Consider the following 27,896-nt stretch of genomic DNA (forward strand, 5'->3'; position numbering starts at 1 on the left):
ACCCACAATGCATCACGGCGCGCGAAACTCAAGATAGGTAAATAATTATTGCACCGCTAGCTAGCATTAGTTAGTTAGCGATAGCTTATAGCTCACGGAATAAAGAAAATGAGCAAAAAAGACAACGGAGGTATGAGTTGTAATATTATTTTACCTGGTTGCTACATTGATTGCGTCTAGTATGTTGCCAAACATGACAGCCGTTTTCCTAACCGATTTAGCTAACGTTAGCCAAGTTAGAAGCAGTACAGCAAGCTAGCACACTGACACTCACCTGCACTGATAAATCCATACACCAGCTAGAAGTTATACAGGTCACTGTTTTGTGTTTTTATTGTCAGGTTTAACAGTCATATTTGCTTACCTGAACGAGAAGAACCGTCCTTACAGTGCCCAAGATGTCTTTAACAATTTACAGAAGCAGCACGGCCTGGGAAAGACGGTGAGAAAGGATAAACTGTTCTCAGCCAGTGACATGATTTTCAGCATGTATAAACTAAAATGTATATTTGATTACTCATTCCTATCCTGGTAGGCTGTGGTTAAAGCCATGGAACAGTTGGCACTGGAAGGGAAGATCAAAGAGAAAACCTATGGGAAGCAAAAGATCTACTTTGCTGATCAGGTGATCCAGGCTGAGTATCAGAGCAGCACGTCAATGCGTATTGTATATGTTGATGGAAATATGGAGCCACTGCTGATCTGAATCTTTTCTGTTTTGGTGATTCGTTTTTTTTCCCTCTCTTTGGTGCTATTTTCACAAGTATGTGGGGAATTTGTAAAAATACCCTTCATTCATTTTGTTTGGAGACCTCTTTCACCACACAACCATTGGTCCAACATAAGTTTACTGTGAAATGAGTACATTGGTTTGATCACCAAAACACAACATAATGATATTTTCTCAATTTAGTTATTTTAACATACTCCAATGGCAGAAAATGTAAGATGTTTCAAAATTGCCCTTTGAATGTAGTATGCTACACTACTGTAAATGACTACTGTTTTCACATTAGGCAATACACTTGCACTACCCATAACAATTGACTGAACATCAAATGTTCATACTTTTCTATCCAAGCCTGACATACAGTACCAGTCAAAAGTTTGGACACCTACTCATTCAAGGGTTTTTCTTTATTTTTGTGTTTTTGTGTTCTACAAACTATAAAACACATGGAATCATGTAGTATCCAAAAAAGTGTTAAACCAATCAACATATTTGAGATTCTTCAAAGTAGCTACAATTTGATGACAGCTTTGCACACTCTTGGCATTCTCTCAACCAGCTTCATGAGGAATGCTTTTCCAACAGTCTTGAAGTAGTTCCCACATGCTGAGCACTTGTTGGCTGCTTTTTCTTCACTGCGGTCCAACTCATCCCAAACCATCTCAATTGGGTTGAAGTCGGGTGATTGTGGAGACCAGGTCATCTGATGCAGCACTCCATCACTCTCCTTCCTGGTCAAATAGCCCTTACACAGCCTGGAGGTGTGTTGGGTCATTGTCCTGTTGAAAAACAAATGATAGTCCCACTCAGCGCAAACCAGATGGGATGACGTATCGCTGCACAATGCTGTGGTAGCCATGCTGGTCAAGTGTGCCTTGAATTCTAAATAAATCACAGTGTCACCAGCAAAGCACCAGCACACCTGCTTCATGGTGGGAACCACACATTCGGAGATCATCCATTCACCTACTCTGCGTCTCACAAAGACACAGCGGTTGGAGCCAAAGATCTCACATTTAGACTCATCAGACCAAAGCACAGATTTCCACCGGTCTAACGTCCATTGCTCGTGTTTCGGCCCAAGCAAGTCTTATTGGTGTCCTTTTAGTAGTGGTTTCTTTGCAGCAATTTGACCATGAAGGCCTGATTCACGCAGTCTCCTCTGAACAGTTGATGTTGAGATGTGTCTGTTACTTGGCCTCTGTGACGCATTTATTTGGGCTGCAATCTGAGGTGCAGTTAACTCTAATGAATTTATCCTCTGCAGCAGTGGTAATTCTGGGTCTTCCTTTCCTGTGGCGGTCCTTGTGAGAGCCAGTTTCATCATAGCGCTTTATGGTTTTTGTGACTGCACCAACTTTCAAAGTTCTTAATTTTCCATATTGACTGACCTTCATGTCTTAAAATAATGATGGACTGTCATTTCTCTTTGCTTATTTTAGCTGTCCTTGCCATAATATGGACTTGGTCTTTTACCAAATAGGGCTATCTTCTGTATACCACCTCTACCTTGTCACAACACCACTGATTGGCTCAAATGCATTAACAAGGAAAGAAATTCCACAAATTAACTTAAAGGCACATCTGTTAATTGAAATGCATTCCAGGTGACTACCTCATGAAGCTGGTTGAGAGAATGCCAAGACTGTGCAAAGCTGTCAAGGCAAAGGGTGGCTACTTTGAAGAATCTCATAAAATATATTTTGATTTGTTTAACACTTTTTTGGGTTATTTGATTCCATATGGGTTATTTCATAGTTTTGATGTCTTCACTATTATTCTACAATGTAGAAAATAGTAAAAATTCAGAAAAACCCTTGAATGAGTAGGTGTGTCCAAACTTTTGACTGGTACTGTAGATCTGGATTTAAATTATTGCATGCCTCATCCATGGCCTGAATGAGGGTGGTACTCTCATGGGGATGGCAGCATACATCTTCCACCTGTATTGTAATAAGTATTATCAAGTATTTTACAGTATTGTACTTATGTATTGTAGTGGTCCTGTACATGGCTCAGCTCATAAGAGCGTGGCACTAACAACAGAGTTGTGGATTCGATTCCCACTGGGGACACATACCAAAATGTGTGGACCTTTGTCACTTTGGATAAGTGTCTATGTATATATTATGGCTATTACAGTTCTGTATTGGCCAATACAATTGTAGTAAAGCAGTGTGAAGTTTGGTGAAAAAGTGACTGATTTTGTGTTATAGTCAATTGAAAATGTGTTAACTGCCTTTTTGATGATCTGTTTTGAGTTTTGAACTTAGAGTTGTGAAAATGTACCACATAGTAATAAAAAAACCTAACCGGTAAAAGTAACTACCAGAATGTCCTTGACTACCTACAGGCCCAGTTTGCAGAGGTGAGTGAGGCAGATCTGAAGGCCATCGACAGTCGCATCTCTGACCTCAGCACACAGGTGCAGGCTATCTCTCAGGGCTGCAGACAGCTGGATGCAGGTAGGGCTCCCCTCTTTGGCACTATCAGCACTCTTCCCACACACTGGACTATCCGACATACTCTTATCTCTGATTGCAGAGCTGAAGGAGCTCAACAGCTCCCTGACCACAGAGGAAATGATGTCAGAGATCCAGGAGCTGGAAGAAGGGTGTTCTGGTTACAGGGAGCGCCTGGAGAAGATCAACTCAGCGACCAATCATGTCACACCAGAGCAGAAGGAGATGGTATGGGTCACAATCAGACCTGGGTTCAAATACAAAACTTTTTTTCCATATACTGTGCTCATGCGTCTTTCCTTCAGGTTTACAAGGAGAGACATCTCTACGTGAAAGAGTGGAAGAAGAGGAAGAGACTGGTGATTTATTTATTTTAGGGCTCTATTCCAGCTGTATTGCTTATCCAGATTGCGTGATGAAATGTAAAGGTCATTTCCGATCAAGTAGACATGCATCGTTTACCGTGAATGCAGTCTCCGCTAAACGCGGGAACATTGCCTTACGCTCTGTACTTCCGCAATTTGGATTGAATAGAGCCCTTACTTGATCAAAGCCGTACGGGTATTCGTGTCAGAGCAGGATAAACCAGAACAAATAGTCTGAATCGGTCTCTGCTCCTCTCAGGCATCTGACATGATGGGTTCCATTTTGGAGGGATACCCCAAGACCAAGAAGCAATTTCTGGTAAGATGCTCTGCAAAACATACAGATCTACAGTGACACAGTTCTGCACATCAATTCTATTGTTTTTATTTGGGAAACTAGATATTGTTCATCACCATGACAGAGGCAGACAAATGCCTATCATGTTTACTCTATTTGTCATATCTGAGATGTCAGCATCTTTGTGTTCTCTGTTTAGGAAGAAGTTGGCGTGGAGACTGATGAGGACTGTAAAGTGACTTTGCCAAGTACCTGACAATGTTGGAGGATCTTTGTTTACTTTTGACTTGAATGTCAATTCTGAGGGAGTATAATGCCATCAACTCATTCCAGGAATATCTCATTACTATTTGTAATGTTTTGTAATAAAATACCTTGTACAGGTGTATACTTGAAAGTTTATTTTCCAATTAAAAATCATTCATATGAAATACTTCCATCAAATTCTTGTCCAAATCAGCAAAAAATATGTAACAGTAGACCTGATTTATTTATACCAGCACAAATACTTGTCGTATAAAATGATCCCTTTTTAAAGTCTGGTGATTACACAGATTAAACATTCACATCTGTTAGGTTTACCAGAAGGTCCTGAAACATTTGGTACAAGTTCTCCTGAGCTTATTGTCAAAATAAATCACCAAATTCTTCACATTACTTTTTAACATTCTTGACTGTTTTAAGGCCAGGATTCAATCAGATCTGCGGCAACCTGCATCAGCCGACAAACACGTTGCTTTTGTTTAGGTGGTGTAACTGTTAAAGCTGTCAAATTGGTAAGCGGCTGCTCTTGCGGTCATTGTCATGAAACCACACCCGTCCTTATATCCCATCCACCTTAGAAGTTCAGAACAAGAATGTGTAGGCTATATAGAAATGACAATCATTAAACGAAATCGGGATTTATCACACATTTCACTGTTATAATTTGTAACACTGCTGCAAGGGCTTTCTACTAATGCGACTTGGTGCATCCAATGGCAATGCCAGCTATAGTTAACGCCAGGAGCTTCTTGTGGATTTGACAGCTCTAACGCCGTCATTGTAAATAATCATTTGTTCTCAACTGACTTGCCTAGTTAAATAAAGGTTAAATACATTTTTAAAAACACAGTTACACCTCCAACACCACCTAAACAAAAGCAATGATTAGCTCTGCGTTTACCGCTAATCTGATTGAATCCTGGCCAGAGTTTTTTGGTTCAGAGATTCTGTTTAAAAACCATGTCTAATACAGAACTATTCATGAATCACTATTCTACCGTGCCTTTTTGCCAATAAAGATGATGAAAAGGCGAAAAGCTGCAGTAACACTTACAAATATGCTTGATTCTGTCACAACACGGACACAACAGCAATCATAACATCACAATCAATGATGAACATTTAACAATTCTTAAATACCATCACAACTTGTTTGAATTTAATATTTTAACTCATGACTGTTTTGGATTTGATTCGAACCGGTTCAGAACTTTATACTGGTTTGAACACTGGAACAACAAAAAGAGGTTTGGAATGGAACAATAAAAAAATTAAATGTGGTTCCAACCCCTGATTTGTGGTGAATGTAAACATTAGGGAACGTTTACAAGCAAGTAGCCATTTGCCTTGTTTAACACAACTGTTCTGCAACCAAAACCCCTGATGACTAAAACCACAGAATGCTGGGCTGGATTTGACCTGACTAGACAGGAAACACCCAACGCTGCTGCAGACTGGTGGTGAGTAGAGTAAGCGTTAACGATTTAAATGCTGCAGGCCAGGAGGGAACACGATAGACTATATCTGAGGTCTGCCAGATCTGAGGTCTGCCAGACCCTGAGAACCCAGGGTAGGCCCCGGCTCCATCCCTGAGGGGAGATTCCTGTCCTGAGTTTACGCCTGGACTGCATTAATACGGCTGGCTGTTGAGCTGCCGGAGAACTCCCACCACAAACTCACGCAATGTCTATGAAGGAAAAGAGGACAAACGGATTACCTTACACAGCTGTCAACTCAACATAGTCATCAATCCTCAGAGCAAGACAGGGTGGCTGGCATGTCAATTAAAGCCTACAGTGGTGATAGTTTTGACCTGTTGGGGTCAGACGGAAGTCCAAAATACCATCCTTGAGCAGAAAATACACTAAAATGCCATGACTATCACATATAAAGACCATTACCTTAAAATCATAGATGATTTGGTGCGCCATCCATCCACCAGCAGCGAGAATCCCCCAGCAGTACAGTACATTGAGTGCATATTGAGTGTCCTACCTGAGGCTTGCAGTACTCCTCGATCCAGCTGAAGACGCAGGCGGACAGCTCTTGGAAGCTGGCCACAGACACAGACCTGCTGAAGGACTGGAAAAGTGAGTCCATGATGCTCTGAAACACGCTGAACTTGACCTGGTCTGACACCTGCTCCTCCCCCTGCTGAGGGTTGTTCTGGTGGGCCTTCACTATGTGCTCATAGTTCCTACAACACACAGGTGAAACACGTATTATAAACCGGGTAGTTTGGGTACCGGATGCTAATTGGCCGAAACAGAATTCCAGCCGTGTGTATATCAGGCAATATACCATGGGTTTGACACAATACATATTTCTTGCTATATTCATGTTGTTAACCGGTTTATAATAGCAATAAGGCACCCTGGTGGTTTATGGTATACAGCCAATACAGTGCTTTCAGAAAGTTATGATACGCCTTGACTTTTGTTATATTACAGCCTGAATTTAAAATAGATTCAATTGAGATTATATATATATATTTTTTTACAAACAAATTAAAAATTAAAAGCTGAAATGTCTTGAGTCATTAAGTATTCAACCCATTTGTTATGGCAAGCCGAAATAAGTTCAGGAGTAAAAATGATTAACAACCAATTAGACAGTGCAAATATTGTACAATCCAGGTGTGCAAAGCTCTTTAGAGACTTTACTCAGAAAGACTCAAAAATGGGATTCTAATGTATTGTCTTAGGGGTGTGAATACTTACGTAAATTAGACATGTCTGTATTTCATTTTCAATAAATTTGCTAAACTTTCTACAAAAATGTTTTCACTTTGTTATTATAGGGTACTGTGTGTAGATTGGTGAAAAAATAATATACACACACAGTACTTGTCAAAAGTTGACACACCTACTCCTTCCAGGGTTTTTATTTTGATTATTTTCTACATTGTAGAATAATAGTGAAGACATCAAAACTATGAAATAACACATAGAATCATGTAGTAACCAAAAAAAGGGTTAAACAAATCAAAATATATTTTATATTTGAGATTCTTCAAAGTAGCCACCCTTTGCCTTGACAGCTTTGCACATGCTTGGCATTCTCTCAACCAACTTCATGAGGTAGTCACCTGGAATGCATTTCAATTAAACACATATGCCTTGCTAAAAGTTCATTTGTGGAATTTCTTTCCTTGTTAATGCATTTGAGCCTATCAGTTGTGTTGTGACAAGGTATGGGTGGTATACAGAAGATAGCCCTATCTGGTAAAAGATTAGCCAATAAATGCTTCAGAGTTCAAGTAACAGACACATCAACTGTTCAGAGGAGACTGCGTGAATCAGGCCTTCATGGTTGAATTGCTGCAAAGAAACCACTGCTAAAGGACACCAATAAGAAGAGACTTGCTTGGGCCAAGAAACACGAGCAATGGACATTAGACTGGTGGAAATCTGTCCTTTGGTCTGATGAGTCCAAATTTGAGATTTTTGGTTCCCACCATGAAGCATGGAGGAGGAGGTGTGATGGTGCTTTACTGGTGACACTGATTTATTTAGAATTCAAGGCACACTTAACCAGCATGGTTACCACAGCATTCTGCAGCGATACGCCATCCCATCTGGTTTGGGCTGAGTAGGACTATCATTTGTTTTTCAACAGGACAATGACCCAACACACCTCCAGGCTGTGTAATGGCTATTTGACCAGGAAGGAGAGTGATGGAGTGCTGCACCAGATGACCCGGCCTCCACAATCCCCCGACCTCAACCCAATTGAGATGGTTTGGGATGAGTTGGACCGCAGAGTGAAGGAAAAGCAGCCAACAAGTGCTCAGCATATGGCTACTTTGAAGAATCTAAAATATATTTAGATTTGTTTAACATTTTGTTGGTTACTACATGATCCCATGTGTTATCGCATAGTTTTGATGTCTTCACTATTATTCTACAATGTAGAAAATGTAGGTGTGTCCAAACTTAACTGGTACTGTATAATTAATCCATTTTGAATTCAGGTTCTAACACAACAAAATGTGGAATAATTCAAGGAGTACTAATACTTCCTGAAGACACTGTATACCACTGCTAAGGGCTGCATCCAGGCACTGTGCCACACCTCCTCAGGCCTTATTGAAGTAACCTGTTCGACTACATCTGATCATTTCTAACCAGGTTTCCATCCAACCTTTTAATGAGCGTAATGTACAGGTTGAGGAAAAAATAAAAGTCACGACAGGCTTGATTGAAACAGAAAATGTGTCAGTAAACTTTCCAAAATGCAGACAAAACCAAATACGCTAGACAAAGTGGAATCTTGTGTCTAAAATGTATTATGCGGGAAATGTCAGTGGAAAAGCTTTTAATGAGCAAATATTAAGATAATATCCATCATATCGAAGTAAACTTGGAGTCATGCGATGACGTGTGGTCGTCCCACTATAACGCACTGGGAAAGCATGCCGTTTATTAGGCTACAGATTAAATAAGTTCTGAACTTCACAGGGTGGTGAAAGTGCAAGTCGATGAGCTTGATGCTCCTTTCCAATCAATATCGAGCTGCCGTTTGACAAAGCTGCCATGTAGCCTAAACCCTCCCTGTATCTGCGAGCTGTTGGCTAGAGCGCACTGCCAATACCAGTGGGAACTCACTAAACCATTTTTTTGTTGAGAAACCCATCAGTAGAGTTGAAAATGCGATGTAAACCCATTTAACCTGTATTTTTTATTTCAGTTCATCGGAATTTTACCTCAAAAAGGTATTTTTATGTGCACTACGTCATCACGCACAGCCTTTTATCTGCAACAAGTTAACTTGCCTGAAAAACATCTCTGGTGGGAAAACGTGCATAGTTTATTCGCATGAAATTGATGGAAACCTAGCTACTGACAATAGTGTTAATATCATCATATTTACACACCTATGATAGCGTCGTATTGGTAGTACATGTTTAAGGCTCTACAGAGCAACCATTTTACTCGCATATGCTCCTAAAAAAGTTTTTGCTGTGCGACCTGGAATTCTAATTTAGGTGCACCAGTACACCTAGAAAATGCTGGATTATAGCTTTAAAACCTCATTTCTAATTGCGCGTCTAAATTTCTTTGTGCGCGCTTACATTTCTCAACTTAGGCGTATGTGTGCTCCTTGTGAAAAAAGGTCAGCGTAGAACCCTGATGCTGTCAAATAGCATAAATGACTGCACAATTCAAAACTTATAAAATGAGGCTTCTGTGCCTCTTCAGGAAAATAAATGATTAGATGGCAGCTCAATCAATTCAGATGTTCCTGTATGAGGGGTCTCCCTCCACAGTATACGCTGAGGGTCACATCCCAATTGTTGTTTGGGTAAAACCAACCCCGTTGACTGTTTTCCTGGACTTATCTCTGCTGGAGCAAAGTGTGGGCTGAAGCATTTCCCTCTTCAATAATGCCCGTCTGCCAGGGCTGACCTGATACAGCCTATGCAATCCACCATGGACACACGTGCATGAGTTATTAGGTAAATTAAACATATCCTTGAAGGGTCGCTTAACCTAAATGATACATATTTAATCTAGCACAGCTAATATCTTTAATGGTTTCACCCCGCAGCTCTCCCCTCTCTGCTTTGACACTTTACTGTATCACACTGTAGTAACAGATTTTTGGCCTGCGACTAACGTTTTCATGATCTTCAGTGCCATCACTTCCTTCCTCAGCATAGACATGTCCTCCTCCTGCTTCTTCTTCTCCTTGTGCAGAAACTGGATGTAGTCGATAGCTGCAGCAGGAGACACAGAAACAACCGGTCAGGGATTTCTGGACAAAGCATTTCTATCAGGGAGGAAAATTCCAGCTAAGGGTAGGATCCTTTATAAATATTTATAGTATGTTGACATTATAAAAAGACAGGTCAGAATGCCAATTTGATGTACATTTCTGGTTGAGAAGTACAACGGTCTACATAAAATACATCACTTTTCTGCAGCACTGTGGCCTTGCTGATCTTCTGCGTCCCCACGGCAAACTCAGACTGCTGCTGGCAGGTGGGCACTATGGACTGAAGATCATCATAACCTTTCTGTGGAGCCAAACAGATTTTAGAATTGTCAAAAATATTACATTTGGTCACCTAAGAAACCTCTTAATTTTTTAGAAGAGATCAGAGTCACCAACTCCCTCTGTCCAAAGCCCCCCCCCAATCGTTTGTATTTTTCAACCTTTTCACAACCACCCTCCTCCCCATGATCTACACTCCTGTTCCGCTCCCCATCGGAGGCCAAACCTTGATAGCATCCCGTCGTTTCTGCTCAGCCTGTGTGTGTGCCTGTCTCCGCCGGTCTTTGTAGGACTCCTTGTATGTGGTCTCATGCCTGTAGTCACTGTCTTCATCATCTACAGTGAGGAGAGGAAGAGCAGGTGTTTCAGTCTACCTCCCTAGGTCTCAAGGCTGACATCAAGCTAAAATAAAGCACTGGACAATGAGAGCGCAGGACAACGCCCAACCGAACTAGGTCACTTGGAAATGCAATAGAGGAAAAAAAACAAGAAAGAATAGAGTGGAAGTGAGAGTGGGGTAGGGAGTAAGACAACGAATAAAATAGTTGTTTCTGAATCAGGACACAAAATAGATATGCAGCATTGCCTCACATACACAAACCGTTTAGTCATACAGTACACACACCATGTCGCAGATTAAAAATACTCCCTAACACATGTTGTCTAAACATAAAATGACAAACACCACAGTACCTGTATTTGGTACTGATGAGGCACTTGTGGACCCAATGCTGTTAGCCCTGGAGACCACAGTACCCTTCCTTGCATTCTCAGTAAACAAACCTTAATGGAGAACATGAAGAGCTCAGACACCATTCAATTACTAATCAACAGTTGCCCACAGGACTGGTAGCCTGCTAGCTATAGATTGTCTGTTTTGGTAAAACAACAATTAGGACTAAGGATACTACTCACTGGGGTCAAATCCGTTGTCACTGAAAGCCCCGTCGTTCTGTTCAGCCATGGCAGGTGTTGACAGGAGAGAATAAAACGGTGGACAAGGAGGTGAGAACAGGTTCTTTCCCGTCTCACTCAATGGGCAGATTCAATGATGCTGAGCCGCAGGGCACCGGTGACGTGCACGGGTAAAAGCAGTGAGGGAGGAGCTCCCTTCTCAGATGGAACAGTAATCTGTGCTGCTTGGTCATGTCAACAAGGCAGCATGGTGCGTCATCCAGAAACATACAATCTCTTTTCTATAAAATATGTCCAAATATGTTTTACATTTTCAAACAAGTTTTCAATGGGAAGGCAGATGAAATGTTATCAAAAGCAATCACTTTTGCATGTGGAAACAGAATCCTCTACTTTTCAGCCGACTTCTGCCGCATTCACGTGCTAGTCTGAATTAGGAAACTCAAATGTCAGACTTGCTAACTGGTTTAAGTTATAAACGTGCCGCGTTCAACAAGTTTCGACTAGAATGTGAACGCGGCAGAAGTCGGCTGAAAGGTAGAGAAGGATTCTAGACTTCACCGTGGACTTTGCACAGGGCACCGGTTCCAAAACTAATTCAATCAACTTTCACTTTAAATCGAATCCCCAAACACAGCAATATGAATAAACAAACTCCACTGCCAGTAGTCCTGGGGTGTAATCATTTGTCCAAACAGTTATGTTCTGCAACTAAAACGAGTTTCTATTGGTCAAATACAGGTATTCCCGTTTCGTTTGCTTCTGTTTAAGGAACAAAATCAGCGGAATGAATACACCACTGATTTGATTAATGTAGGCAGAATGTTTAAAAGTCTACAAGTATTTGGTTTTGAATATACTTAAGTATCAAAAGTAAGCAAACTAACTAGCAAACTTATATTAAGCAAACTAGACCACACCATTTTCTTTACTGATAGCCAGGACCAAACGCAAACACTCAGATATCTTTACAAATGAGGCATGTTTAGTGAGTCCGCCAGATCGAAGGCAATAGGGATAAACAGGGATGTTCTCTTGATACGTGTGTTAATTTGACAATTGTTATGTTCTGCTAAGCATTCAAAATGTTACTTGTACTTTTGGGTGTCAGGCAAAATGTATGGAGTAAAAAGTACATTATTTTCTTTAGGAATGTAGTGAAGTAAAAGTGTCAAAAATATAAATATTAAAGTCAAGTACAGATACCCCCCAAAACAACTTAAGTAGTCCTTTAAAGTATTTGTACACCACTGCTAGGTGGCAGCTAGCTACTAGTAACCCCCACGTTCCTATGCGGTCAGAGCAGACAAGGCTGAAATATGGCAAGTATTTTTGGCAAAAACATGTACACAACCTCGGCAAACATGCGTTGCGTACAAGTACATCGTGACGTGGGCGCAATCTGAACACACCAACAGCGTTTTGTAAAGTTGATTTATTAACTTACCTGTGGATATATAATGACTTTAACATTTGCAGAATTAAACACTGTCCACCCAGACGGTGAATTTGCAAATCACCCGTCTGGTCCACTAGGACTAGGCTACAAGTTGCCCAGCTAGCCAGTAGTTGACCGTCACAGAACCGTAACGAAAGGGGAAGAAGCTTGAAAGGAGTCATAAACAAAAGCGCTAGCTAACACGCCAATTGTAGCAAATTAACAACACTATTCTTGCTACGAATATGACAGTGTCATACACCGCTTATTTGTCCTCACATCTCATATATTTGTCTAAACTAGCAAGCTTACTTTGTTCCAGTGATCCTCCGGCGATGCTGTAGGATCCGTCATCTTGGAATCAGCAGCTGTTCGAGAGCGTCATGCGGTGGAAAAACAATTTAGAGAAAGGGAACTACGCCCTCTGCTGGTTCACACAGTATGACATACGGCCTCAAATAAGTGAAAGAAAGTGAGCATGTTTATAGGCCGTAGGGATCTATTGCCACGTTCAAAACAACGGGAAACTCGGTCAAATCATGACGTCAGTGATCTACAGGTCTACACGTCAGTGATCTACAGGTCGGACAGTCGGATATATAGAAAGAGGCCCGAGTTCCCAAGTTGGAATTCCGTATTGGATGACCGTTCAAATCGTTTTTTTCCCACTCGGAGCTCGTTTTTTTACTCAGAGTACTCAGTTGTTTTGAACGTACTCAAATCGGAAGTCGGAGATTTCCGAGTTCCCAGTTTTTTTGAACGCTGCATATGGCTGCGTTTACACAGGCAGCACATTTCTGATATTGCTTTCACTAATTGGACCAATCAGATTAGCTCTGAAAAAGATCTGATGTGATGAAGATCTGATGTAATTGGCCAAAAGATCAGAATTGGGCTGCCTGTCTGAACGCAGTCATAGGCTCCTCATATCTGGAAGTAGGCCTGCTGCTGTTTTTTTTTTTTTACCAGTAACTGATTTTGCTCTGCAACACTGGTGAGTGGCCAGTCAGTGACATTAGTCAATCTGGTAGAAAGTGTCCACTAAGACCTTGTTGATGTTCTGATTGTCAGCAATTGATTCACCACCACATGGTAACAGCATGGGCAATTTTGCCTTGACTTCACTAGGGGTAGCAAGGTGAATAGCTGACACAGGGTAGCGCTCTTGGAATGTTATTTGAGGGTACACTGGGTAAAACGCAACTGCACTCACATTTCCACAAGCTATATTCTGGCGGTGGTTTCCTAACGATGGAAAGTCAAGAAAGTAATGATAAAAACACCTTACTTAATCCACCCTCTACCATTTGGCCTGCACCGACCATCCACAAGGCTTCATAGCTCATATGACTCTTCATAGCTCATATGACTATGGGCCCAATACCCCTACTTAGTCTTCCGTTATCCCTTCTTTTTTCCACCGACTACACTTTACTCTCTTGTCCATCTTCTCCAACCACACCCTCTCTGCTTCTCACACCCTCAGTCTCCTCTCTCCACCCTACTCCACCCCCTTGTAGTTTTGTTTCTCTCACACACAGCAGGAAGTTACTCTTCTGCTTTTTCTGGTTATGCGGTTTCAGCCTCTGCTGCAACGACTGCGTCAAACTCCCCTCTCCTTCCTGTAACACCCGTGCCCTGCCTGTCTGTGCTGAGCTCATTGTAGGAACTATGAACAGTTAAATAGTAAAAACAACATCTCGCTTCAACAGGCACCACTTTTCAGGTTTCAAGTTGGTCCGATTTTTTTTCTTCTCATAGTAACACCTGTTATCCAGCAGAGAGTGAGGACAGTGGAAGAGATACGGGATTAGAAGGAAATATGTTGCTCCATCAAACATCCTCACCTCAGGACCAAGACAATTGCCGTAGGCCAGTGGTTGTTCCATCCACCTGCCTAATTTCTCGGAGACGTTGAAGGGCCAAGGACTCCAAGACCTGTTTTTATTCACCTTCTCTCTTTTTTTTGGGAACTTCATTGGACTGCCCTACATTGGAACTAACTAGCTACTTTTTTCAGTGTGGACAGGTTTGCAGACATCTGAGTTGGAGTCTGTTTAGGAGTTAGGACTACTAGCACTTCCAGTTAAAAAAGAGTTTTTTTACCTTTCCCCTGGATTACCTGGTCAGGTTGGTGATGGGGAATGCGGCGGGGGGAATAGAGCAGGCAGATGGCAGGGAGGCCAAGCACTCTGTGGGGTCAGGAACGGGCCTGAGTGACCCCACCCCGACCCTGCAGAAGAAGCAGTCTGCTCCCCCCAAGCTGCCCGTGCCCCCAGAGGACGAGCTGGAGGAGCGCTTCAGTGTGGTTCTGGTGAGTGGCAGGACAGGAGGGGAGAAACATCATGCATATCAACACGCAGAAACACAGACACATCACACAGGATTTTAGATGCATCACACACCTACTGTTTGTATTGCACTGATATCAAAAGGAACAGGTGAAATCACTCACTCAAATATGCACGGTGCCAGATGTCTGAGAGAAAATACATTAAGCTTCACATTTGAATTATTCTGTCAAGGTAATTCTGGTTCCTGTTGAAAAACAATGCCGTCTCTCTCACTGCAGCCAGTCATGTTAGTAAAGAGAGCTGACATTTTGTTGGCCTCAATCCCATCCAAAAGCTCACATCCTCTTTTAAATATTTTGAAATTGGCCTGTCTGCTCAGCCCGTGTTCAAATGATCTCATAGACCTTCGACTGCAGTCCTCCCTCTTAGATGAACCGGAGGCGCCATAAAGGCACAGTGCTGGATTGAGCAATAGATTTTGCATGAGAGAGACCACAAGACTAAGACAGGAAGGCAAATGTTTCTCAAATATTTCAACATGTCATTTCCCATCAGTTAACACCTATGGAGGACAACATAACGCTATCAATCCAATACTAGAAGCATGGCTGCTTTTACAAAAGAAGCAGGACATCTCAGGGGAACAAGGCCTAATCTGTAGAAACTATTAGTCAGTCATGAGTAGCGCAAGCAGTTTGAATCACACATTTAGATAAACCTCTGGTAAATGTGATGCTAAACATATTCGGCACTAGATACGGAGACACACGAAAGACGTGTCATCACGGCAGTAAAACTATCTTTCCATGCGTACACCTTCTTTTACTTTTATGTCTGAAAGACAGAGGAAGTCAGGTCATGCTCTGAAAGAGCAGGCCGGTAGAGAGGATAGTGGGCAGGAAATGGCTTAGGCTAAATAAGTGTCTGTACCACACACATATTAGCTAATAGTTATCACACTGCACAGACAGCCTGCATGCATCAAAGGTAAATGCTACCTTCTCTAGTCTAGATTTTAAACGGACCTAATACGCCACTTATAGCACTCACACAAGCAGAAATGTTTAGGTATGTGGCAATGTGTGAGAGGAGATATTAGGTCTAAGTAATCATGTTTATTTTTTGAGAGGAATTTCCAGGCTCAGGGTGACAGTAAGAATGGAACAACCTGTTGCAACTGAGAACAGGACTTCCCCTAGGGTTCTAAATAGAGCCCCACAGTGGAAGTGTCATAATACCCATAAAACCTAGCGGTCAAACAGCAAAATGGTTCCAATCATTTTCCCATCATTCATTTTTCTCATAGGGAATTTTAGAAACACTTAAAATAAGGGCTGTGTTTTGTGTAGGCTTACCCTGGCGTGACGTTTTGATATCTCTCTCGGACAAGGTGACTTTTATCAATATATTCGGCTCTATTTAAGCTCAGATTAGAAAATGCTAATTAGCATCAAAGTAGACATCATGCAAGACTACAAATCCATGCAAGCTCCTGCATGTCATCTCTAGCTGACACCTTTGCTAACAGGTATTGTGTCAATTTAAAACTTGCACAAGACCATTCACATAATTATCAATTTAAAGAAATGGAGCCAATTTATTAATTTTAAAATGTAGCTAACGTTAGATAGTTAATCCAGAGATTCTTACCTTTGCCTTGATTTGGTGGTCTCGTCCAGATCATCATGGCATTTGTAGTTCTGTATGATAGCCCAATTAGCAGCTAATTAGTATTAAAAGTAAATAATTGGGGGAGGGGGGGGGGGGATAAATGCAGGCAAATGTATTGATTTAAAGTCACCTTGTCCTGGAAAGATTTACATGGTTATCAAAATGTCAAGGCAGGGTAAACCTACACGAAACACAGCCATTATTTGAATTGTTTCTAAAAATCCCCTATGGGAAAAATGTATGTTAGAAAAACGATTGGAACCATTTCCTTGTTTGACTGATAGGTTTTATGGGTATTATGACTGATACTTGTTTTTATTTACTTTTGCACACCAGTATTTCTACTTGCAAAATGACCAGTATCTCAATTTAGAGACCCTATACGGGTACCACAGTATTTTTTTATTTAACCTTTATTTAACCAGGTAGGCCAGTTGAGAACAAGTTCTCATTTACAACTGCGACCTGGCCAAGATAAAGCAAAGCAGTGTGACACAAACAACAACACAGAGTTAAACATGGAATAAACAAACGTACAGTCAATAACACATTAGAAAAAGTCTATATACAGTGTGTGCAAATGGCGTGAGGTAAGGCAATAAATAGGCCATAGAGGCGAAATAATTACAATTTAGCATTAACATTGGAGTGATAGATGTGCAGATGATGATGATGATGGTGATGTGCAAGTAGAGATACTGAGGTGCAAAAGAGCAAGAGGGTAGGTAATAGTATGGGGATGAGGTAGTTGGGTGTGCTATTTACAGATTGGCTGTGTACAGGTACAGTGATCGGTAAGCTGCTCTGACAGCTGATAACATAAGGAATAGATACAATATCCCTTTGAAATAAGGCACATATAGATCTGTTGTTCTGAGGGAGCAAGGAGAAACACATTTTTCCTATTGGAGAGTCAACTGGATTAATTGGGGGTAGGTCAAGAAGGTGTGGTCTGGTTCCACCTCTAAACAACATGAGAGTTCCAGATGGAATAGCAACAAAGACTATGGCGAACTCTCTAGGTGTAACAGGGATATTGTAACGAGATAAAAATTCCTCTTAATTGAGTAACGATCCTTCTGCATTAAAAAGTGGCCAAACCAGCAGGATATGATTATTAAACCAGTTCTTAAAAAATAAATACTTGTTTCTATACAAAATATCCCTATTGTTCCAAATGAAATACCTATGCAGGAAAAAATATGTTTATATATTAACAACCACTCTAAGAATACTAATTTTGTAGGAATCTTATCAATGTTATAGTTACAAAGTAACATAAAATTGAAGCCACCAAAACAGGTGAAGATATAATGAGGGATGAAATTCCTTAAGAATTCTTTAAGAAATGTTTAGCCCAATTTATCAGTATTATTCAAAGTAGGAAAATCTAAAAACTTGACACCACCATATTCATGTGTTCATAACGACAGATTTCCTAATATAATGTGTATGATTTTTCCAGACGGAGTTGAAAAGCATTTGGTCAACCGGTTTACCTATTTTGTTGTCAAGATATAGGAACTGGGCTGCATAAGTAAGTCTGGAGATACCGTCAGCTTTAGAAAGCAAAACTCAACCTTTCAAGGATAAATCCCTCTGCAACCAATGGTTCAAATTTTAATTTTTTTTTCCATAATAGGTATGAAATTGAATAAGCATCTTTCCTGTTGATCCTTAGATAATGGTAATCCCAAGGTATGTTACTTCTTCCTTGACTGGAATATTGCATATAGAGGGTAAAACACGGTCTTTAACAGCAAACAATTGACACTTATTAAGGTTTAGGCAAAGACCGGATGCTTTGGTAAGAATATTTATCACATTGAATGCTCTAGGAATCTGGTCAGCATCTTTCAAAAAAGGGTGGTGTCATCTGCAAGTTGACTGATGATTATATCTCCGTCGGCAATAGAGATCCCCTTTATGTCGCTGGATTTAACAAAAGTTGTAAGAAGTTGGGTTGCAAGCGGTTAGTGAACATTTCTCCTTTGCCAAGATAATCCATCCACCTGACAGATGTGGCATCTCAAGAAGCTGATTAAACAGTATGGTCATTACACAGGTGTGTAATGTGCTGGGGACAACAAAAGGCCACTCTAAAATGTGCAGTTTTGTCACACAACAATGCCACATGTTTTGAGGGAGAGTGCAATTGGCATGCTGACTGCAGGAATGTCCAACAGAGCTGTTGCCAGAGAATTGAACGTTCATTTCTCTACCATAAGCTGCCTCCAACGTCGTTTTACAGAATTTGGCAGTACATCCAACCGGCCTCAAATGGAACGACACATACTCAAAAATGTAGGTGTGTGTGTGCGCATGCGTTCATGTCTACAAACCATGCGCACATAAGAGTATATGTCTTTCTGAGTGGGTATGTGTGGGTATGAGTAACCTCATGTGTATGTACAGCGCATATTCACATACACATGGTCTACATTTGGTTTTCTGTTGCTTGTCTTTCAAAATCCACCATCGGTCCCTCCCATACTGTACCCCACCCAAACCCTATAGCTATGTCCCCAGCAAAGCCCACACTAACTGGGGCGCACATGTCAAACCTCAAGTGTTTGTTAACGTGTTAAGAGGAAGCCACAAACTGTTGCTTGAGAACATTCAATTCTGCATATCTAACCACAGTCCACACCCTTTCTTAGTAGGCCCAAGACTGCCTCGACTAAAACATCGCTCGTCTTAGATGCCTTAAATAAACAACTTTCATTAGCGGTTAGTTTGGCCGGCAACATCTATGGGGTTATTGTGTGTGACGTGTCACATGAGAATGATGCTTAAAAAAATCTATTGTATTTTCCCATGTTAATCAATGGGCATGACAGAGTTGAATCAGCTTCTCGTGATACAAACACACCATATTTTCTCGTAGAAAGGGCCAGGTGGCTCACTTGTCAAAGAGACGAGTAACTGTTGAATCAATCAGGTTAAATCCACCTGCAACTCACTCAAACAGATCATGGCTAAACGACTACTGTATAGGCCCGCTACGTTCAATGATGAATGGAGGAGCATTATCCGTATGTGTTTGAAAATGCTCATGACTAGACGTGATACATGCTCACAGATGGTTTCCATTAGTTACCAGCAATACATGTAAACAGTGAGTCATCTCCGGGGTGTAGGATGATGATAGCGTTCACTAATACCTCTGGTGGGGACATCTGTGGTTTCTGATCACATTTGAACAGCATGGCATGAACAGGAAGCGTTATGACAATGTGCACAAGAACGTTGGCTGGTTGGTATTGAAGAAAGAAATGATAAAAAAAAAAAAAGATGATATTATGTAAGATGATATTATTATGCAGGCACTGCTTAATTGAAGTCTACTGAGTAACATGCCGTTGTAGACCGCTCAGAGTTCATTTAAATACAAGATCCCCAAAGGCCCCAGTTGTAATCACAGTAACAGTTTCATGTCATTATTGAAGTAGGTTTTTGAAGTGCACCTTATTCTGTTCTCAGAGCTATATGAACTTGCCTCCAGACAAGCTGAAGCTGTTGAGTCAGTATGACAATGACAAGAAGTGGGAGCTGATCTGTGATCAGGTAAGAGCATTGCGTCTTGTTGGGCGCCTTATATGGGGTGATTGGTTCATGCACTAGTACACAGTTCTACATGATTGGGTAACGCTTTATTTCAACGGTCTGTAATGAACCATTTATTAATCATTACTCCCACATTTATAAGCCATTTACTAATCATAAGTAAAGTATTTTTGCAGTCCCTAATCTAAAGAGAGCACTATTTAACCGTAACCAATACCTAACCCTAACCATAAATGGTGTGCAATGTTTTTATAAATGCCTTATAAATGGTTTATTACCGACCGTTAAAATAAAGAGTAACCCATGATTGTATCTGAGATTAAGTGTTGCTGGTGTCCGGTTGCCAATATGTAATGTAGGTTAGAGTGCAAAAAGGTCATATAGTCTTCTAGCAAAACACTACACCTCTGATGGGTTCCTGTGGTAAGCACGTTTCCCTTCAGCAGGTTGGCATGGTAACAGAGTGGTTTGCGGTGCTCGTTGTGTTTGACTGTGTCATTTGTCTTCTCACTCCCCCTCCTCCTCTCATCCCCTTCTCCTTCCTCCCTCCATTCTGTGTGGTCAGGAGCGGTTCCAGGTGAAGAACCCTCCCTCTACCTATCTGACCAAGATCAAGAGCTTCTATCAGGACCAAGGAGGAGTGACCCGCAGGGTGGGTGTACAGTACCCCCCCCCCCCCCCCCCCCCTGCTCACGTTCATAGAGCTTCTAGTCATTTTCCCCATCGCCAGGGATTTCAAGAACTAAATATACGTGTTTTGGAACAATGGGATACCAATATTACATCTACAGTAGTAGTATGTCTTTGCATTTTATGACACTGAGCCAGTAGTATAAGTAATATAAGGCCAGTCTCATTAGAACAACTTCTGAACTACTGATATAAAGGTTTGTGCGTTTCCTTCATTCATAGAGCTTCTCTGTGTGGTTTTGGCCTATTTCAGTTCAAGAGGCGGGTCCAGGAGTCCACCCAGGTATTGAGAGAGCTGGAGATCTCCCTCCGCACTAATCATATTGGGTGAGTGACTGGACCAGGATTAGCCTCTGCCGAGTCCCCAACAACCAGATGTTCCGGTTTTCAGGGGAAATCGGAAAGAGAGCCTGTGATGCAATTTCCGCTTTTGGACTTTAATAAGGCGACACTCCATCTTAACTCCTCCTCCACATTTACTCGATTGGTTGAACAGTGCAGATGAGAACCTCCCCTGACAGTTTTTTCTTTCTTCTTCTCGTCAAGACCAGTTTCAGGCATTTATTTTACGCCTGCTATGTTAGGTTTGACCAGTACTGGTCCCACAGTTATCCCATCAGTCAGTACGACTGACTCAAGTGTCCTTAAAGTAGTATCGTGTTCTAATTCTCTTTCTCTCTATATAGCTGGGCCCAGGAGTTTCTGAATGAAGAGAACCAGGGTTTGGATGTATTGGTGGATTACCTGTCCTACGCCCAGTGTGACGCTTCGTGAGTATCCCTTGCAGCATCCCCTTCTGTCTTAACAGAATCCCGTACAATATCAATGAGACATACAGTTCCAGTCAAAAGTTTGGACACACCTACTCATTCAAGGGTTTTTCTTTATTTTTACTATTTTCTACATTGTAGAATAATAGTGAAGACATCACAACTATGAAATAACACTTATGGAATCATGTAGTAACCAAAAAAGTGTTAAACAAATCAAAATATATTTTATATTTTATATTATTCAAAGTCACCACCCTTTGCCTTGATGACAGCTTTCCAGACTCTTGGCATTCTCTCAACCAGATTCACCAGGAATGCTTTTCCAATAGTCTTGAAGGAGTTCCCACATATGCTGAGCACTTGTTGGCTGCTTTTCCTTCACTCTACGGTCCTACTCATCCGAAACCATCTCAATTGGGTTGAGGTTGGCTGATTGTGGATGCCATGTCATCTGATGCAGCACCATCACTCTCCTTCTTGGTCAAATAGCCCTTACACAGCCTGGAGGTGTGTTTTAGGTCATTGTCCTGTTGAAAAACAAATGATAGTCCTACTAAGCGCAAACAAAATGGGATGGCGTATTGCTTCAGAATCCTGTGGTAGCCATGCTGGTCAAGTGTGCCTTGAATTCTAAATAAATCACATACAGTGTCACCAGTAAAGCACCCCCACACCATCACACCTCCTCCTCCATGCTTCACGGTGGGAACCACACATGCAGAGATCATCCGTTAACCTACTCTGCGTCTCACAATAATCTCATATTTGGACTCATCAGACCAAAGGACAGATTTCCACCGGTCTAATGTCCATTGCTCGTGTTTCTTGGCCCAAGCAAGTCTCTTCTTATTATTGGTGTCCTTTAGTAGTGGTTTCTTTGCAGCAATTCGACCATGAAGGCCTGATTCACGCAGTCTCCTCTGAACAGTTGATGTTGAGATGTGTCTGTTACTTGGACTCTGTGAAGCATTTATTTGGGCTGCAATCTGAGGTGCAGTTAACTCGAATAAACTTATCCTCTGCAGCAGAGGTAACTCTGGGTCTTCCTTTCCTGTGGCGGTCCTCGTGAGAGACAGTTTCATCATAGCGCTTGATGGTTTTTGCGACTGCACTTGAAGGTACTTTCAAAGTTGTTAATTTTCCGTATTGACTGACTTTCATGTCTTAAAGTAATGCTGGACTGTCATTTATCTTTTGCTTATTTGAGCTGTTCTTGCCATATGGACTTGGTCTTTTACCAAATAGGGCTATCTTCTGTATACCACCCCTACCTTGTCACAACACAACTGATTGGCTCAAATGCATTAAGAAGGAAAGAAAATCCACAAATTAACTTTAAACAAGGCACACCTGTTCATTGAAATGCATTCCAGGTGACTACCTCATGAAGCTGGTTGAGAGAATGCCAAGAGTGTGCAAAGCCGTCATCAAGGCAAAGGGTGTTGAACACTTGTTTGGTTACTACATGTTTCCACATGTGTTATTTCATAGTTTTGATATCTTCACTATTATTCTGCAATGGAGAAAATAGTAACAATTAAGAAAAACCCTTTAATGAGTAGGTGTGTCCAAACGTTTGACTGGTACTGTAGATTTAATGTTTTATTATCTATATGTGACTATATGTTTGTGTATTTGGGAATGTATCTATAGGTTTGACCTGGAGGGTGCTGAGAATGGGGGAACACTGTCAGAGAGAGGGAAGCCAGTGGAGAGGTCCATGGAGGACCTGAATAAGAGTGCAGGAAGCTCCCCTACACACGGCATGACCAGAGCAGCCCGCGCCCTGACCGTACGGTAAGAACCATCAGCCGTTATGAGACCCGAGTCTCACTCAGCAAGCCTTACAGACCACAGGATAAATCTCACCAAAAAATGTTCTACTGCAAAGTGGGACCTTCTGACCAGTGACCACCATCTCCTCCATCATATCAATATCTCCTTTGCAGAATAACCTCTCTGGCCCAGAGTAGGAGAACTCAGAAGATCTCTCGATTGGCCAGTCAGAGGGACGACGTCCATGTGTGCATCATGTGTCTGCGTGCCATCATGAACTACCAGGTGTGTGTGTGTTGTGTGGTGTGTGGGCATGACTGTGATATGGAGTGTGTAATTGTGAAATTCCAATGCTGATTATCACTTTTTCAGTCGGGCTTCAACCAAGTTATGACTCACCCACGCTGCGTCAACGAGATCACTCTCAGTCTCAACAACAAGAACCCCAGGTATGAACACCTGTGTGTGTGATGATGTGTGAAGTGTGTGTGCATGCTTGCGCATGTGTGTGTGTGATGTGGTATTATATTCCTGGTCTCCACAGAACCAAAGCCCTGGTGTTGGAGCTGTTGGCTGCTGTGTGTCTTGTGAGGGGCGGTCACGACATCATTCTCGCCGCCTTCGACAACCTCAAGGAGGTGAAGGGATTTACCAAACTTAGCCATGCTATAGCAGACTTTACTTTACCAATATGTACTGTGTCATCTCACCTTAGCCTACTCATTTGTGTGTTCTCAGGACCAAGATTTTTCTCTTCTAAGTAATCTCACGACTGATACGCGCAACACCCTGTCTTAGTCTCACCGAGCACAGTTAGAACTCTAAAACACACACTCACACGAAGACATCATGTTGTGAGTGCGTAACCACTACTCACCAAACTGAAGGGCCCCTTTAAATGACTGAAATGTGGTCTGAAAAAATTCAACTGATATCGATATAGACTTTCCACATTGGTGACCATCACGACTAATAATAGATTTAATGTTGGATGTGTTAAAAGCAGAAGTGGACGAATTTGATCAGCTTTCTATGAATGCAAACACACACTGTACCAAAACATACACACTCGGACCTCTGCTGAAGTGCATGACTGTGTTACTGAAACAAGGAACGTCTTTCCCCATGTCCTTTCACTCAGGTGAGCGGAGAGAAGAACCGCTTCGAGAAACTGATGGAGTACTTTAGCAACGACGATAGCAACATTGACTTCATGGTACGTGGACACAAAAGGGCTTTAAATCTAAAGCGGATGTATTTACATTACTCACAGTGTGGTTCTGAAAGGTTAAAGAGCAAATATGATGATCCCTCTCTTCAGGTGGCCTGCATGCAGTTCATTAACATCGTGGTGCATTCGGTGGAGAATATGAACTTCCGTGTGCACCTGCAATATGAGTTCACTCACCACGGACTGGACCAGTACTTAGAGGTAAACTCTCCATTTATCCTTCTCGTCTCATTGTTGGGAAATGGAACCGTCACAACCGCAAAACCAACTCCTTAAAACTGAAATGGAACCGTCCGGATAACGAGGATCATGTGTGTGTGTGTGTGTGTGTGTGTCAGTCTCTGAAGCTGACAGAGAGTGAGAAGCTGCAGGTTCAGATCCAGGCCTACCTGGACAACGTGTTTGATGTGGGGGCTCTGCTGGAGGATGCAGAGAACAGGGGCGGGGTGCTGGAGCATGTGGACGAACTGCAGGAGCACAACTCACAGGTCAGTGATACACACTGTACACACACACAGTCTCATTCATTCAAATCACACATCTAAAAAATGCCAGCAATTACTCTATGGTTCTGTCTGTGACCTCCGAATGTTGTGTTGTCGTGTCGTGTCGTGTTGTGTTGTGTCATATGTCGTGTTGTGTTTTTGTAGCTGAGTGCCAGGCTAGAGGAGATTGAGAGCCAATCTGCAGAGAGGATGGCTGAACTGGAGAAACAGCTCCTCCAAGTCACCAAGGAGACAGAGCTGCTCAAGGTCTGCACTGTACAATGAACTGTGGACTGTTTACAATATAGTGTATCAGACAGAAAGGTATGAGTGTGATTGTGTGATAATAACTTTTCCTTGCCTTTGTGTGTGTGTGCGACTGACAGGAGAGCCTGAGGGACTCCTGTTCCCAGGTCAGCTCTCTGCAGCAGAGAGAGAGAGAGAGGGAGATGAGCCAGGAGAGGGAGCGGGACAGAGAGCGTCTAAGCCAGCCCTCCTCTGAGCTGGAACTCAAGGTGCAGGAGCTGCAGGACCGAGGGCTGATCCGCCTGGGACGCACCCCCTCTGGGGCCCTAGACCTCCAGGTGGTGCCTGTCACCATCATCGAGTACGCCCCCGCCCCAGCCTCTGAGCCCCTGCTCAGCTCCACTGGACCCACTGCCCCTGGCCCAGACGTCCCCGATGCCACTCCCTCCTCAGCCATCTCTGCTGTCCCCCCTCCTCCTCCCCCCCCTCCTCCTGGGCCTGGTGGACCTGCTCCCCCACCCCCTCCACCTCCTCCTCCTCCTCCCCTGCCTGGCTCCGGTGGTCCACCTCCCCCTCCTCCTCCCCCTCCTCCCGGGGGAGGTCCGCCCCCACCTCCTCCTCCACCCGGCGCTGGACCTCCGCCCCCACCCGGAGGCCCACCTTCTGGAGACAGCCAAGCCGGTAAGGTGACTCTTAACTGCTTTCATTAGAGATGTACAGGTAATTGCCAAAATAAAGGAAACACCAACATAAAGTGTCTTAATAGAGCCAGAACTAGCTTTAATGCACCTTGGTATAGATTCTACAAGTGTCTGGAACTCTATTGGAGGGATGCGACACCATTCTTCCACGAGAAATTCCATCATTTTGTGTTTTGTTGATGTGGTGGAAAATGCTGTCTTAGGAGCCACTTCAAAATCTCCCATAAGTGTTCAATTGGGTTGAGATCTGGTGACTGAAAAGCCATGGCATATGGTTTACATTGTTCATCAAACCATTCAATGGCCACTCGTACCCTGTGGATGGGGGCATTGTCATCCTATGGGGGCATAGCCATGGTAGCCAAAATAATGACCTGCCCAGCATTTTTATACATGACCCTAAGCATAATAGGAAGTTAATTGCTTAATTAACTCAGGAACCACACCTGTGTGGATGCACCTGCTTTCAATAGACTTTGTATCTTAAGTGTTTCCATTATTCTGGCAGTTACATGTGTATATCAATGGCGGCTGCTGAGGAGAGGACGGCTCATAATAATGGCTGGAACGGAGCGAATGGCATGACATCAAACACGTGGAAACCATGTGCTTGATGTATTTGATACCATTCCACCTGTTCCGCTCCAGTAGCGGTCTACAGCAGAGATTAGAAGATGAGAGGGGAGATCATGAATATAGAGGAGAGATTAAAGAGATTAGGGTGTGAGAGGTCAAATAGGAGAGAGCTCTATGCTAATCAGATTGTCAGTCAATCTCATGAATTTGTATGCGTCCAATTTGCTGAAGGGGGAAATGAGTGCATTGGCGATTGACAAATGTGATTGATTCTCTCTCCTACTCTCTCTCTTTCTCTCTCTCTCTCTTTCTCTCAGGAGGTAAAAGCAGGAAACCCATCCAGACTAAGTTCCGGATGCCTTTGCTCAACTGGCAGGCACTGAAGCCCAACCAGGTGACTGGCACGGTCTTCCACGAGCTGGACGACGAGCAGGTCTTAGGGGTAAGACCAAACCTCCACACAGATACTAATGCTGACTGAACTATACTCTTCCATTCTCCCTTTTCTCACCTTCCCTCTGACCCCCTTTTTCCACTCTTTCCTCTCCTACCCTCTTCCTCTGACCCTCTTTCTGCTCTCTCTCTCTCTCTCTCTCTTTATATCTCTTCCTCCTTACCCTCCCTCCTCTCTCTCCCCCTTTCTCTCTCTCCCCTCCTTACCCTCCCTCTCTAACCATCTCTGTGTGTTGTGTCAGGAGCTGAACATGGAGGCGTTTGAGGAGCAGTTTAAGACCAAGGCCCAGGGTCCTCCAGCAGCTCTGTCCACTCTTAAGGTCAAGGTGGCCCAGAAGGCCCCCAGCAAGGTCAACCTGATCGAGGGCAACAAGGCCAAGAACCTGGCCATCACGCTACGCAAGGGAGGCAGGAGCCCCGCAGACATCTGCACAGCTATAGAGACGTATGGAACTATATCTTCTCCTATTCTGTTCCTTTCCTTAGTAAACATATTTCTCACACTCATTTAATTTCTTTATGCCTTTTTTGTTCTCTTTAATCCCTTCATTCTCTTTCTCCTCATCCCACCTTCCCCTAACACTCTTTTGTTGTCCCTTCCTTACTATCTTACTTGTCTCCCTCCCTCCTCCTTTCCCTCCTTCTCTCCAGGTATGACCAGCAGGCGTTGGGGCTGGACTTCCTGGAGCTGCTGGAGAGGTTTGTCCCGTCAGACTACGAGCTGAAGCTCCTCCAGAACTATGAGAAGGAGGGCCGTCCGCTGGATGATCTGGCAGAGGAGGACCGCTTCATGATGCGCTTTGGGAAGATCCCCCGTCTGGCCCAGCGAATCAGCACCCTCACCTTCATGGGCAACTTCCCCGAGAGCGTCAAACGTCTGCAGCCGGTGAGTCAGTTGCTCAGGACAGACAGTGAAATTGTATCTGTACAACAATGACTTTCTTCAGAATCTGACACGGTAGTC

General features: G+C 42.7%; 3 protein-coding genes across 6 annotated transcripts in view; 2 read left to right on the plus strand and 1 right to left on the minus strand.

Annotated features, from left to right (window-relative positions):
- On the plus strand, nt 1-4,286 carry LOC139564791 (homologous-pairing protein 2 homolog). Of its 2 annotated transcripts, XM_071384608.1 has the most exons (8): nt 1-130; nt 342-442; nt 536-625; nt 3,084-3,195; nt 3,275-3,420; nt 3,498-3,551; nt 3,817-3,876; nt 4,055-4,286. In XM_071384608.1, the coding sequence occupies exons 1-8, from the start codon at nt 109-111 to the stop codon at nt 4,109-4,111; spliced, it is 642 nt and encodes a 213-aa protein (XP_071240709.1). In that variant the 5' UTR covers nt 1-108; the 3' UTR covers nt 4,112-4,286. The 2 variants fall into 2 exon arrangements, with proteins under 2 accessions (XP_071240709.1, XP_071240710.1); XM_071384609.1 differs by lacking the exon at nt 536-625.
- On the minus strand, nt 4,242-14,727 carry LOC139564788 (max-like protein X). Of its 3 annotated transcripts, none has more exons than XM_071384606.1 (9): nt 14,592-14,727; nt 12,782-12,837; nt 11,032-11,068; nt 10,810-10,899; nt 10,343-10,452; nt 10,036-10,138; nt 9,739-9,838; nt 6,115-6,316; nt 4,242-5,806 (listed from the first exon to the last, which is right to left on the minus strand). In XM_071384606.1, exons 2-9 carry the CDS (start codon nt 12,821-12,823, stop codon nt 5,750-5,752), a joined length of 741 nt encoding a protein of 246 aa, XP_071240707.1. In that variant the 5' UTR covers nt 12,824-12,837; nt 14,592-14,727; the 3' UTR covers nt 4,242-5,749. The 3 variants fall into 3 exon arrangements, with proteins under 3 accessions (XP_071240707.1, XP_071240706.1, XP_071240708.1); XM_071384605.1 differs by having other exon boundaries at nt 14,576-14,715; XM_071384607.1 differs by lacking the exons at nt 12,782-12,837; nt 14,592-14,727 and adding an exon at nt 12,479-12,759 and having other exon boundaries at nt 11,032-11,312.
- The window catches only part of LOC139564786 (formin-like protein 1), a 16,065-nt gene continuing 2,775 nt past the window's right edge, over nt 14,607-27,896 (plus strand). Inside the window, exons 1-17 of the mRNA XM_071384602.1 lie at nt 14,607-14,783; nt 19,918-20,001; nt 20,567-20,653; nt 20,945-21,018; nt 21,378-21,461; nt 23,118-23,261; nt 23,414-23,525; nt 23,613-23,689; nt 23,785-23,878; nt 24,382-24,456; nt 24,562-24,672; nt 24,810-24,959; nt 25,122-25,223; nt 25,343-25,883; nt 26,797-26,921; nt 27,175-27,377; nt 27,584-27,818. Coding sequence (XP_071240703.1) covers nt 14,607-14,783; nt 19,918-20,001; nt 20,567-20,653; nt 20,945-21,018; nt 21,378-21,461; nt 23,118-23,261; nt 23,414-23,525; nt 23,613-23,689; nt 23,785-23,878; nt 24,382-24,456; nt 24,562-24,672; nt 24,810-24,959; nt 25,122-25,223; nt 25,343-25,883; nt 26,797-26,921; nt 27,175-27,377; nt 27,584-27,818 — 2,475 coding nt within the window. The remainder of the gene's footprint in view (nt 14,784-19,917; nt 20,002-20,566; nt 20,654-20,944; nt 21,019-21,377; nt 21,462-23,117; nt 23,262-23,413; nt 23,526-23,612; nt 23,690-23,784; nt 23,879-24,381; nt 24,457-24,561; nt 24,673-24,809; nt 24,960-25,121; nt 25,224-25,342; nt 25,884-26,796; nt 26,922-27,174; nt 27,378-27,583; nt 27,819-27,896) is intronic.

The sequence above is a fragment of the Salvelinus alpinus genome, chromosome 36 (assembly GCF_045679555.1).
Source record: "Salvelinus alpinus chromosome 36, SLU_Salpinus.1, whole genome shotgun sequence".
NCBI classification, from domain to species: domain Eukaryota; kingdom Metazoa; phylum Chordata; class Actinopteri; order Salmoniformes; family Salmonidae; genus Salvelinus; species Salvelinus alpinus.

Bases quoted from the DNA above. Each gene is read 5' to 3' on its own strand.
- LOC139564788 (XM_071384606.1), bottom strand. From the start codon at position 12,823: ATGACGGATCCTACAGCATCGCCGGAGGATCACTGGAACAAA. The intron at 9,839-10,035 runs GTGATGTATTTT...CTCCTGCTGCAG, and splicing joins GGCCACAGTGCTGCAGAAAA to CTATCGACTACATCCAGTTT. The intron at 6,317-9,738 runs GTTAGTCGCAGG...TGTGTGTTGTAG, and splicing joins GCACTGAAGATCATGAAAAC to GAACTATGAGCACATAGTGA.
- LOC139564791 (XM_071384608.1), top strand. From the start codon at position 109: ATGAGCAAAAAAGACAACGGAG. The intron at 3,552-3,816 runs GTGATTTATTTA...TGCTCCTCTCAG, and splicing joins GGAAGAAGAGGAAGAGACTG to GCATCTGACATGATGGGTTC. The intron at 3,877-4,054 runs GTAAGATGCTCT...TTCTCTGTTTAG, and splicing joins AGACCAAGAAGCAATTTCTG to GAAGAAGTTGGCGTGGAGAC.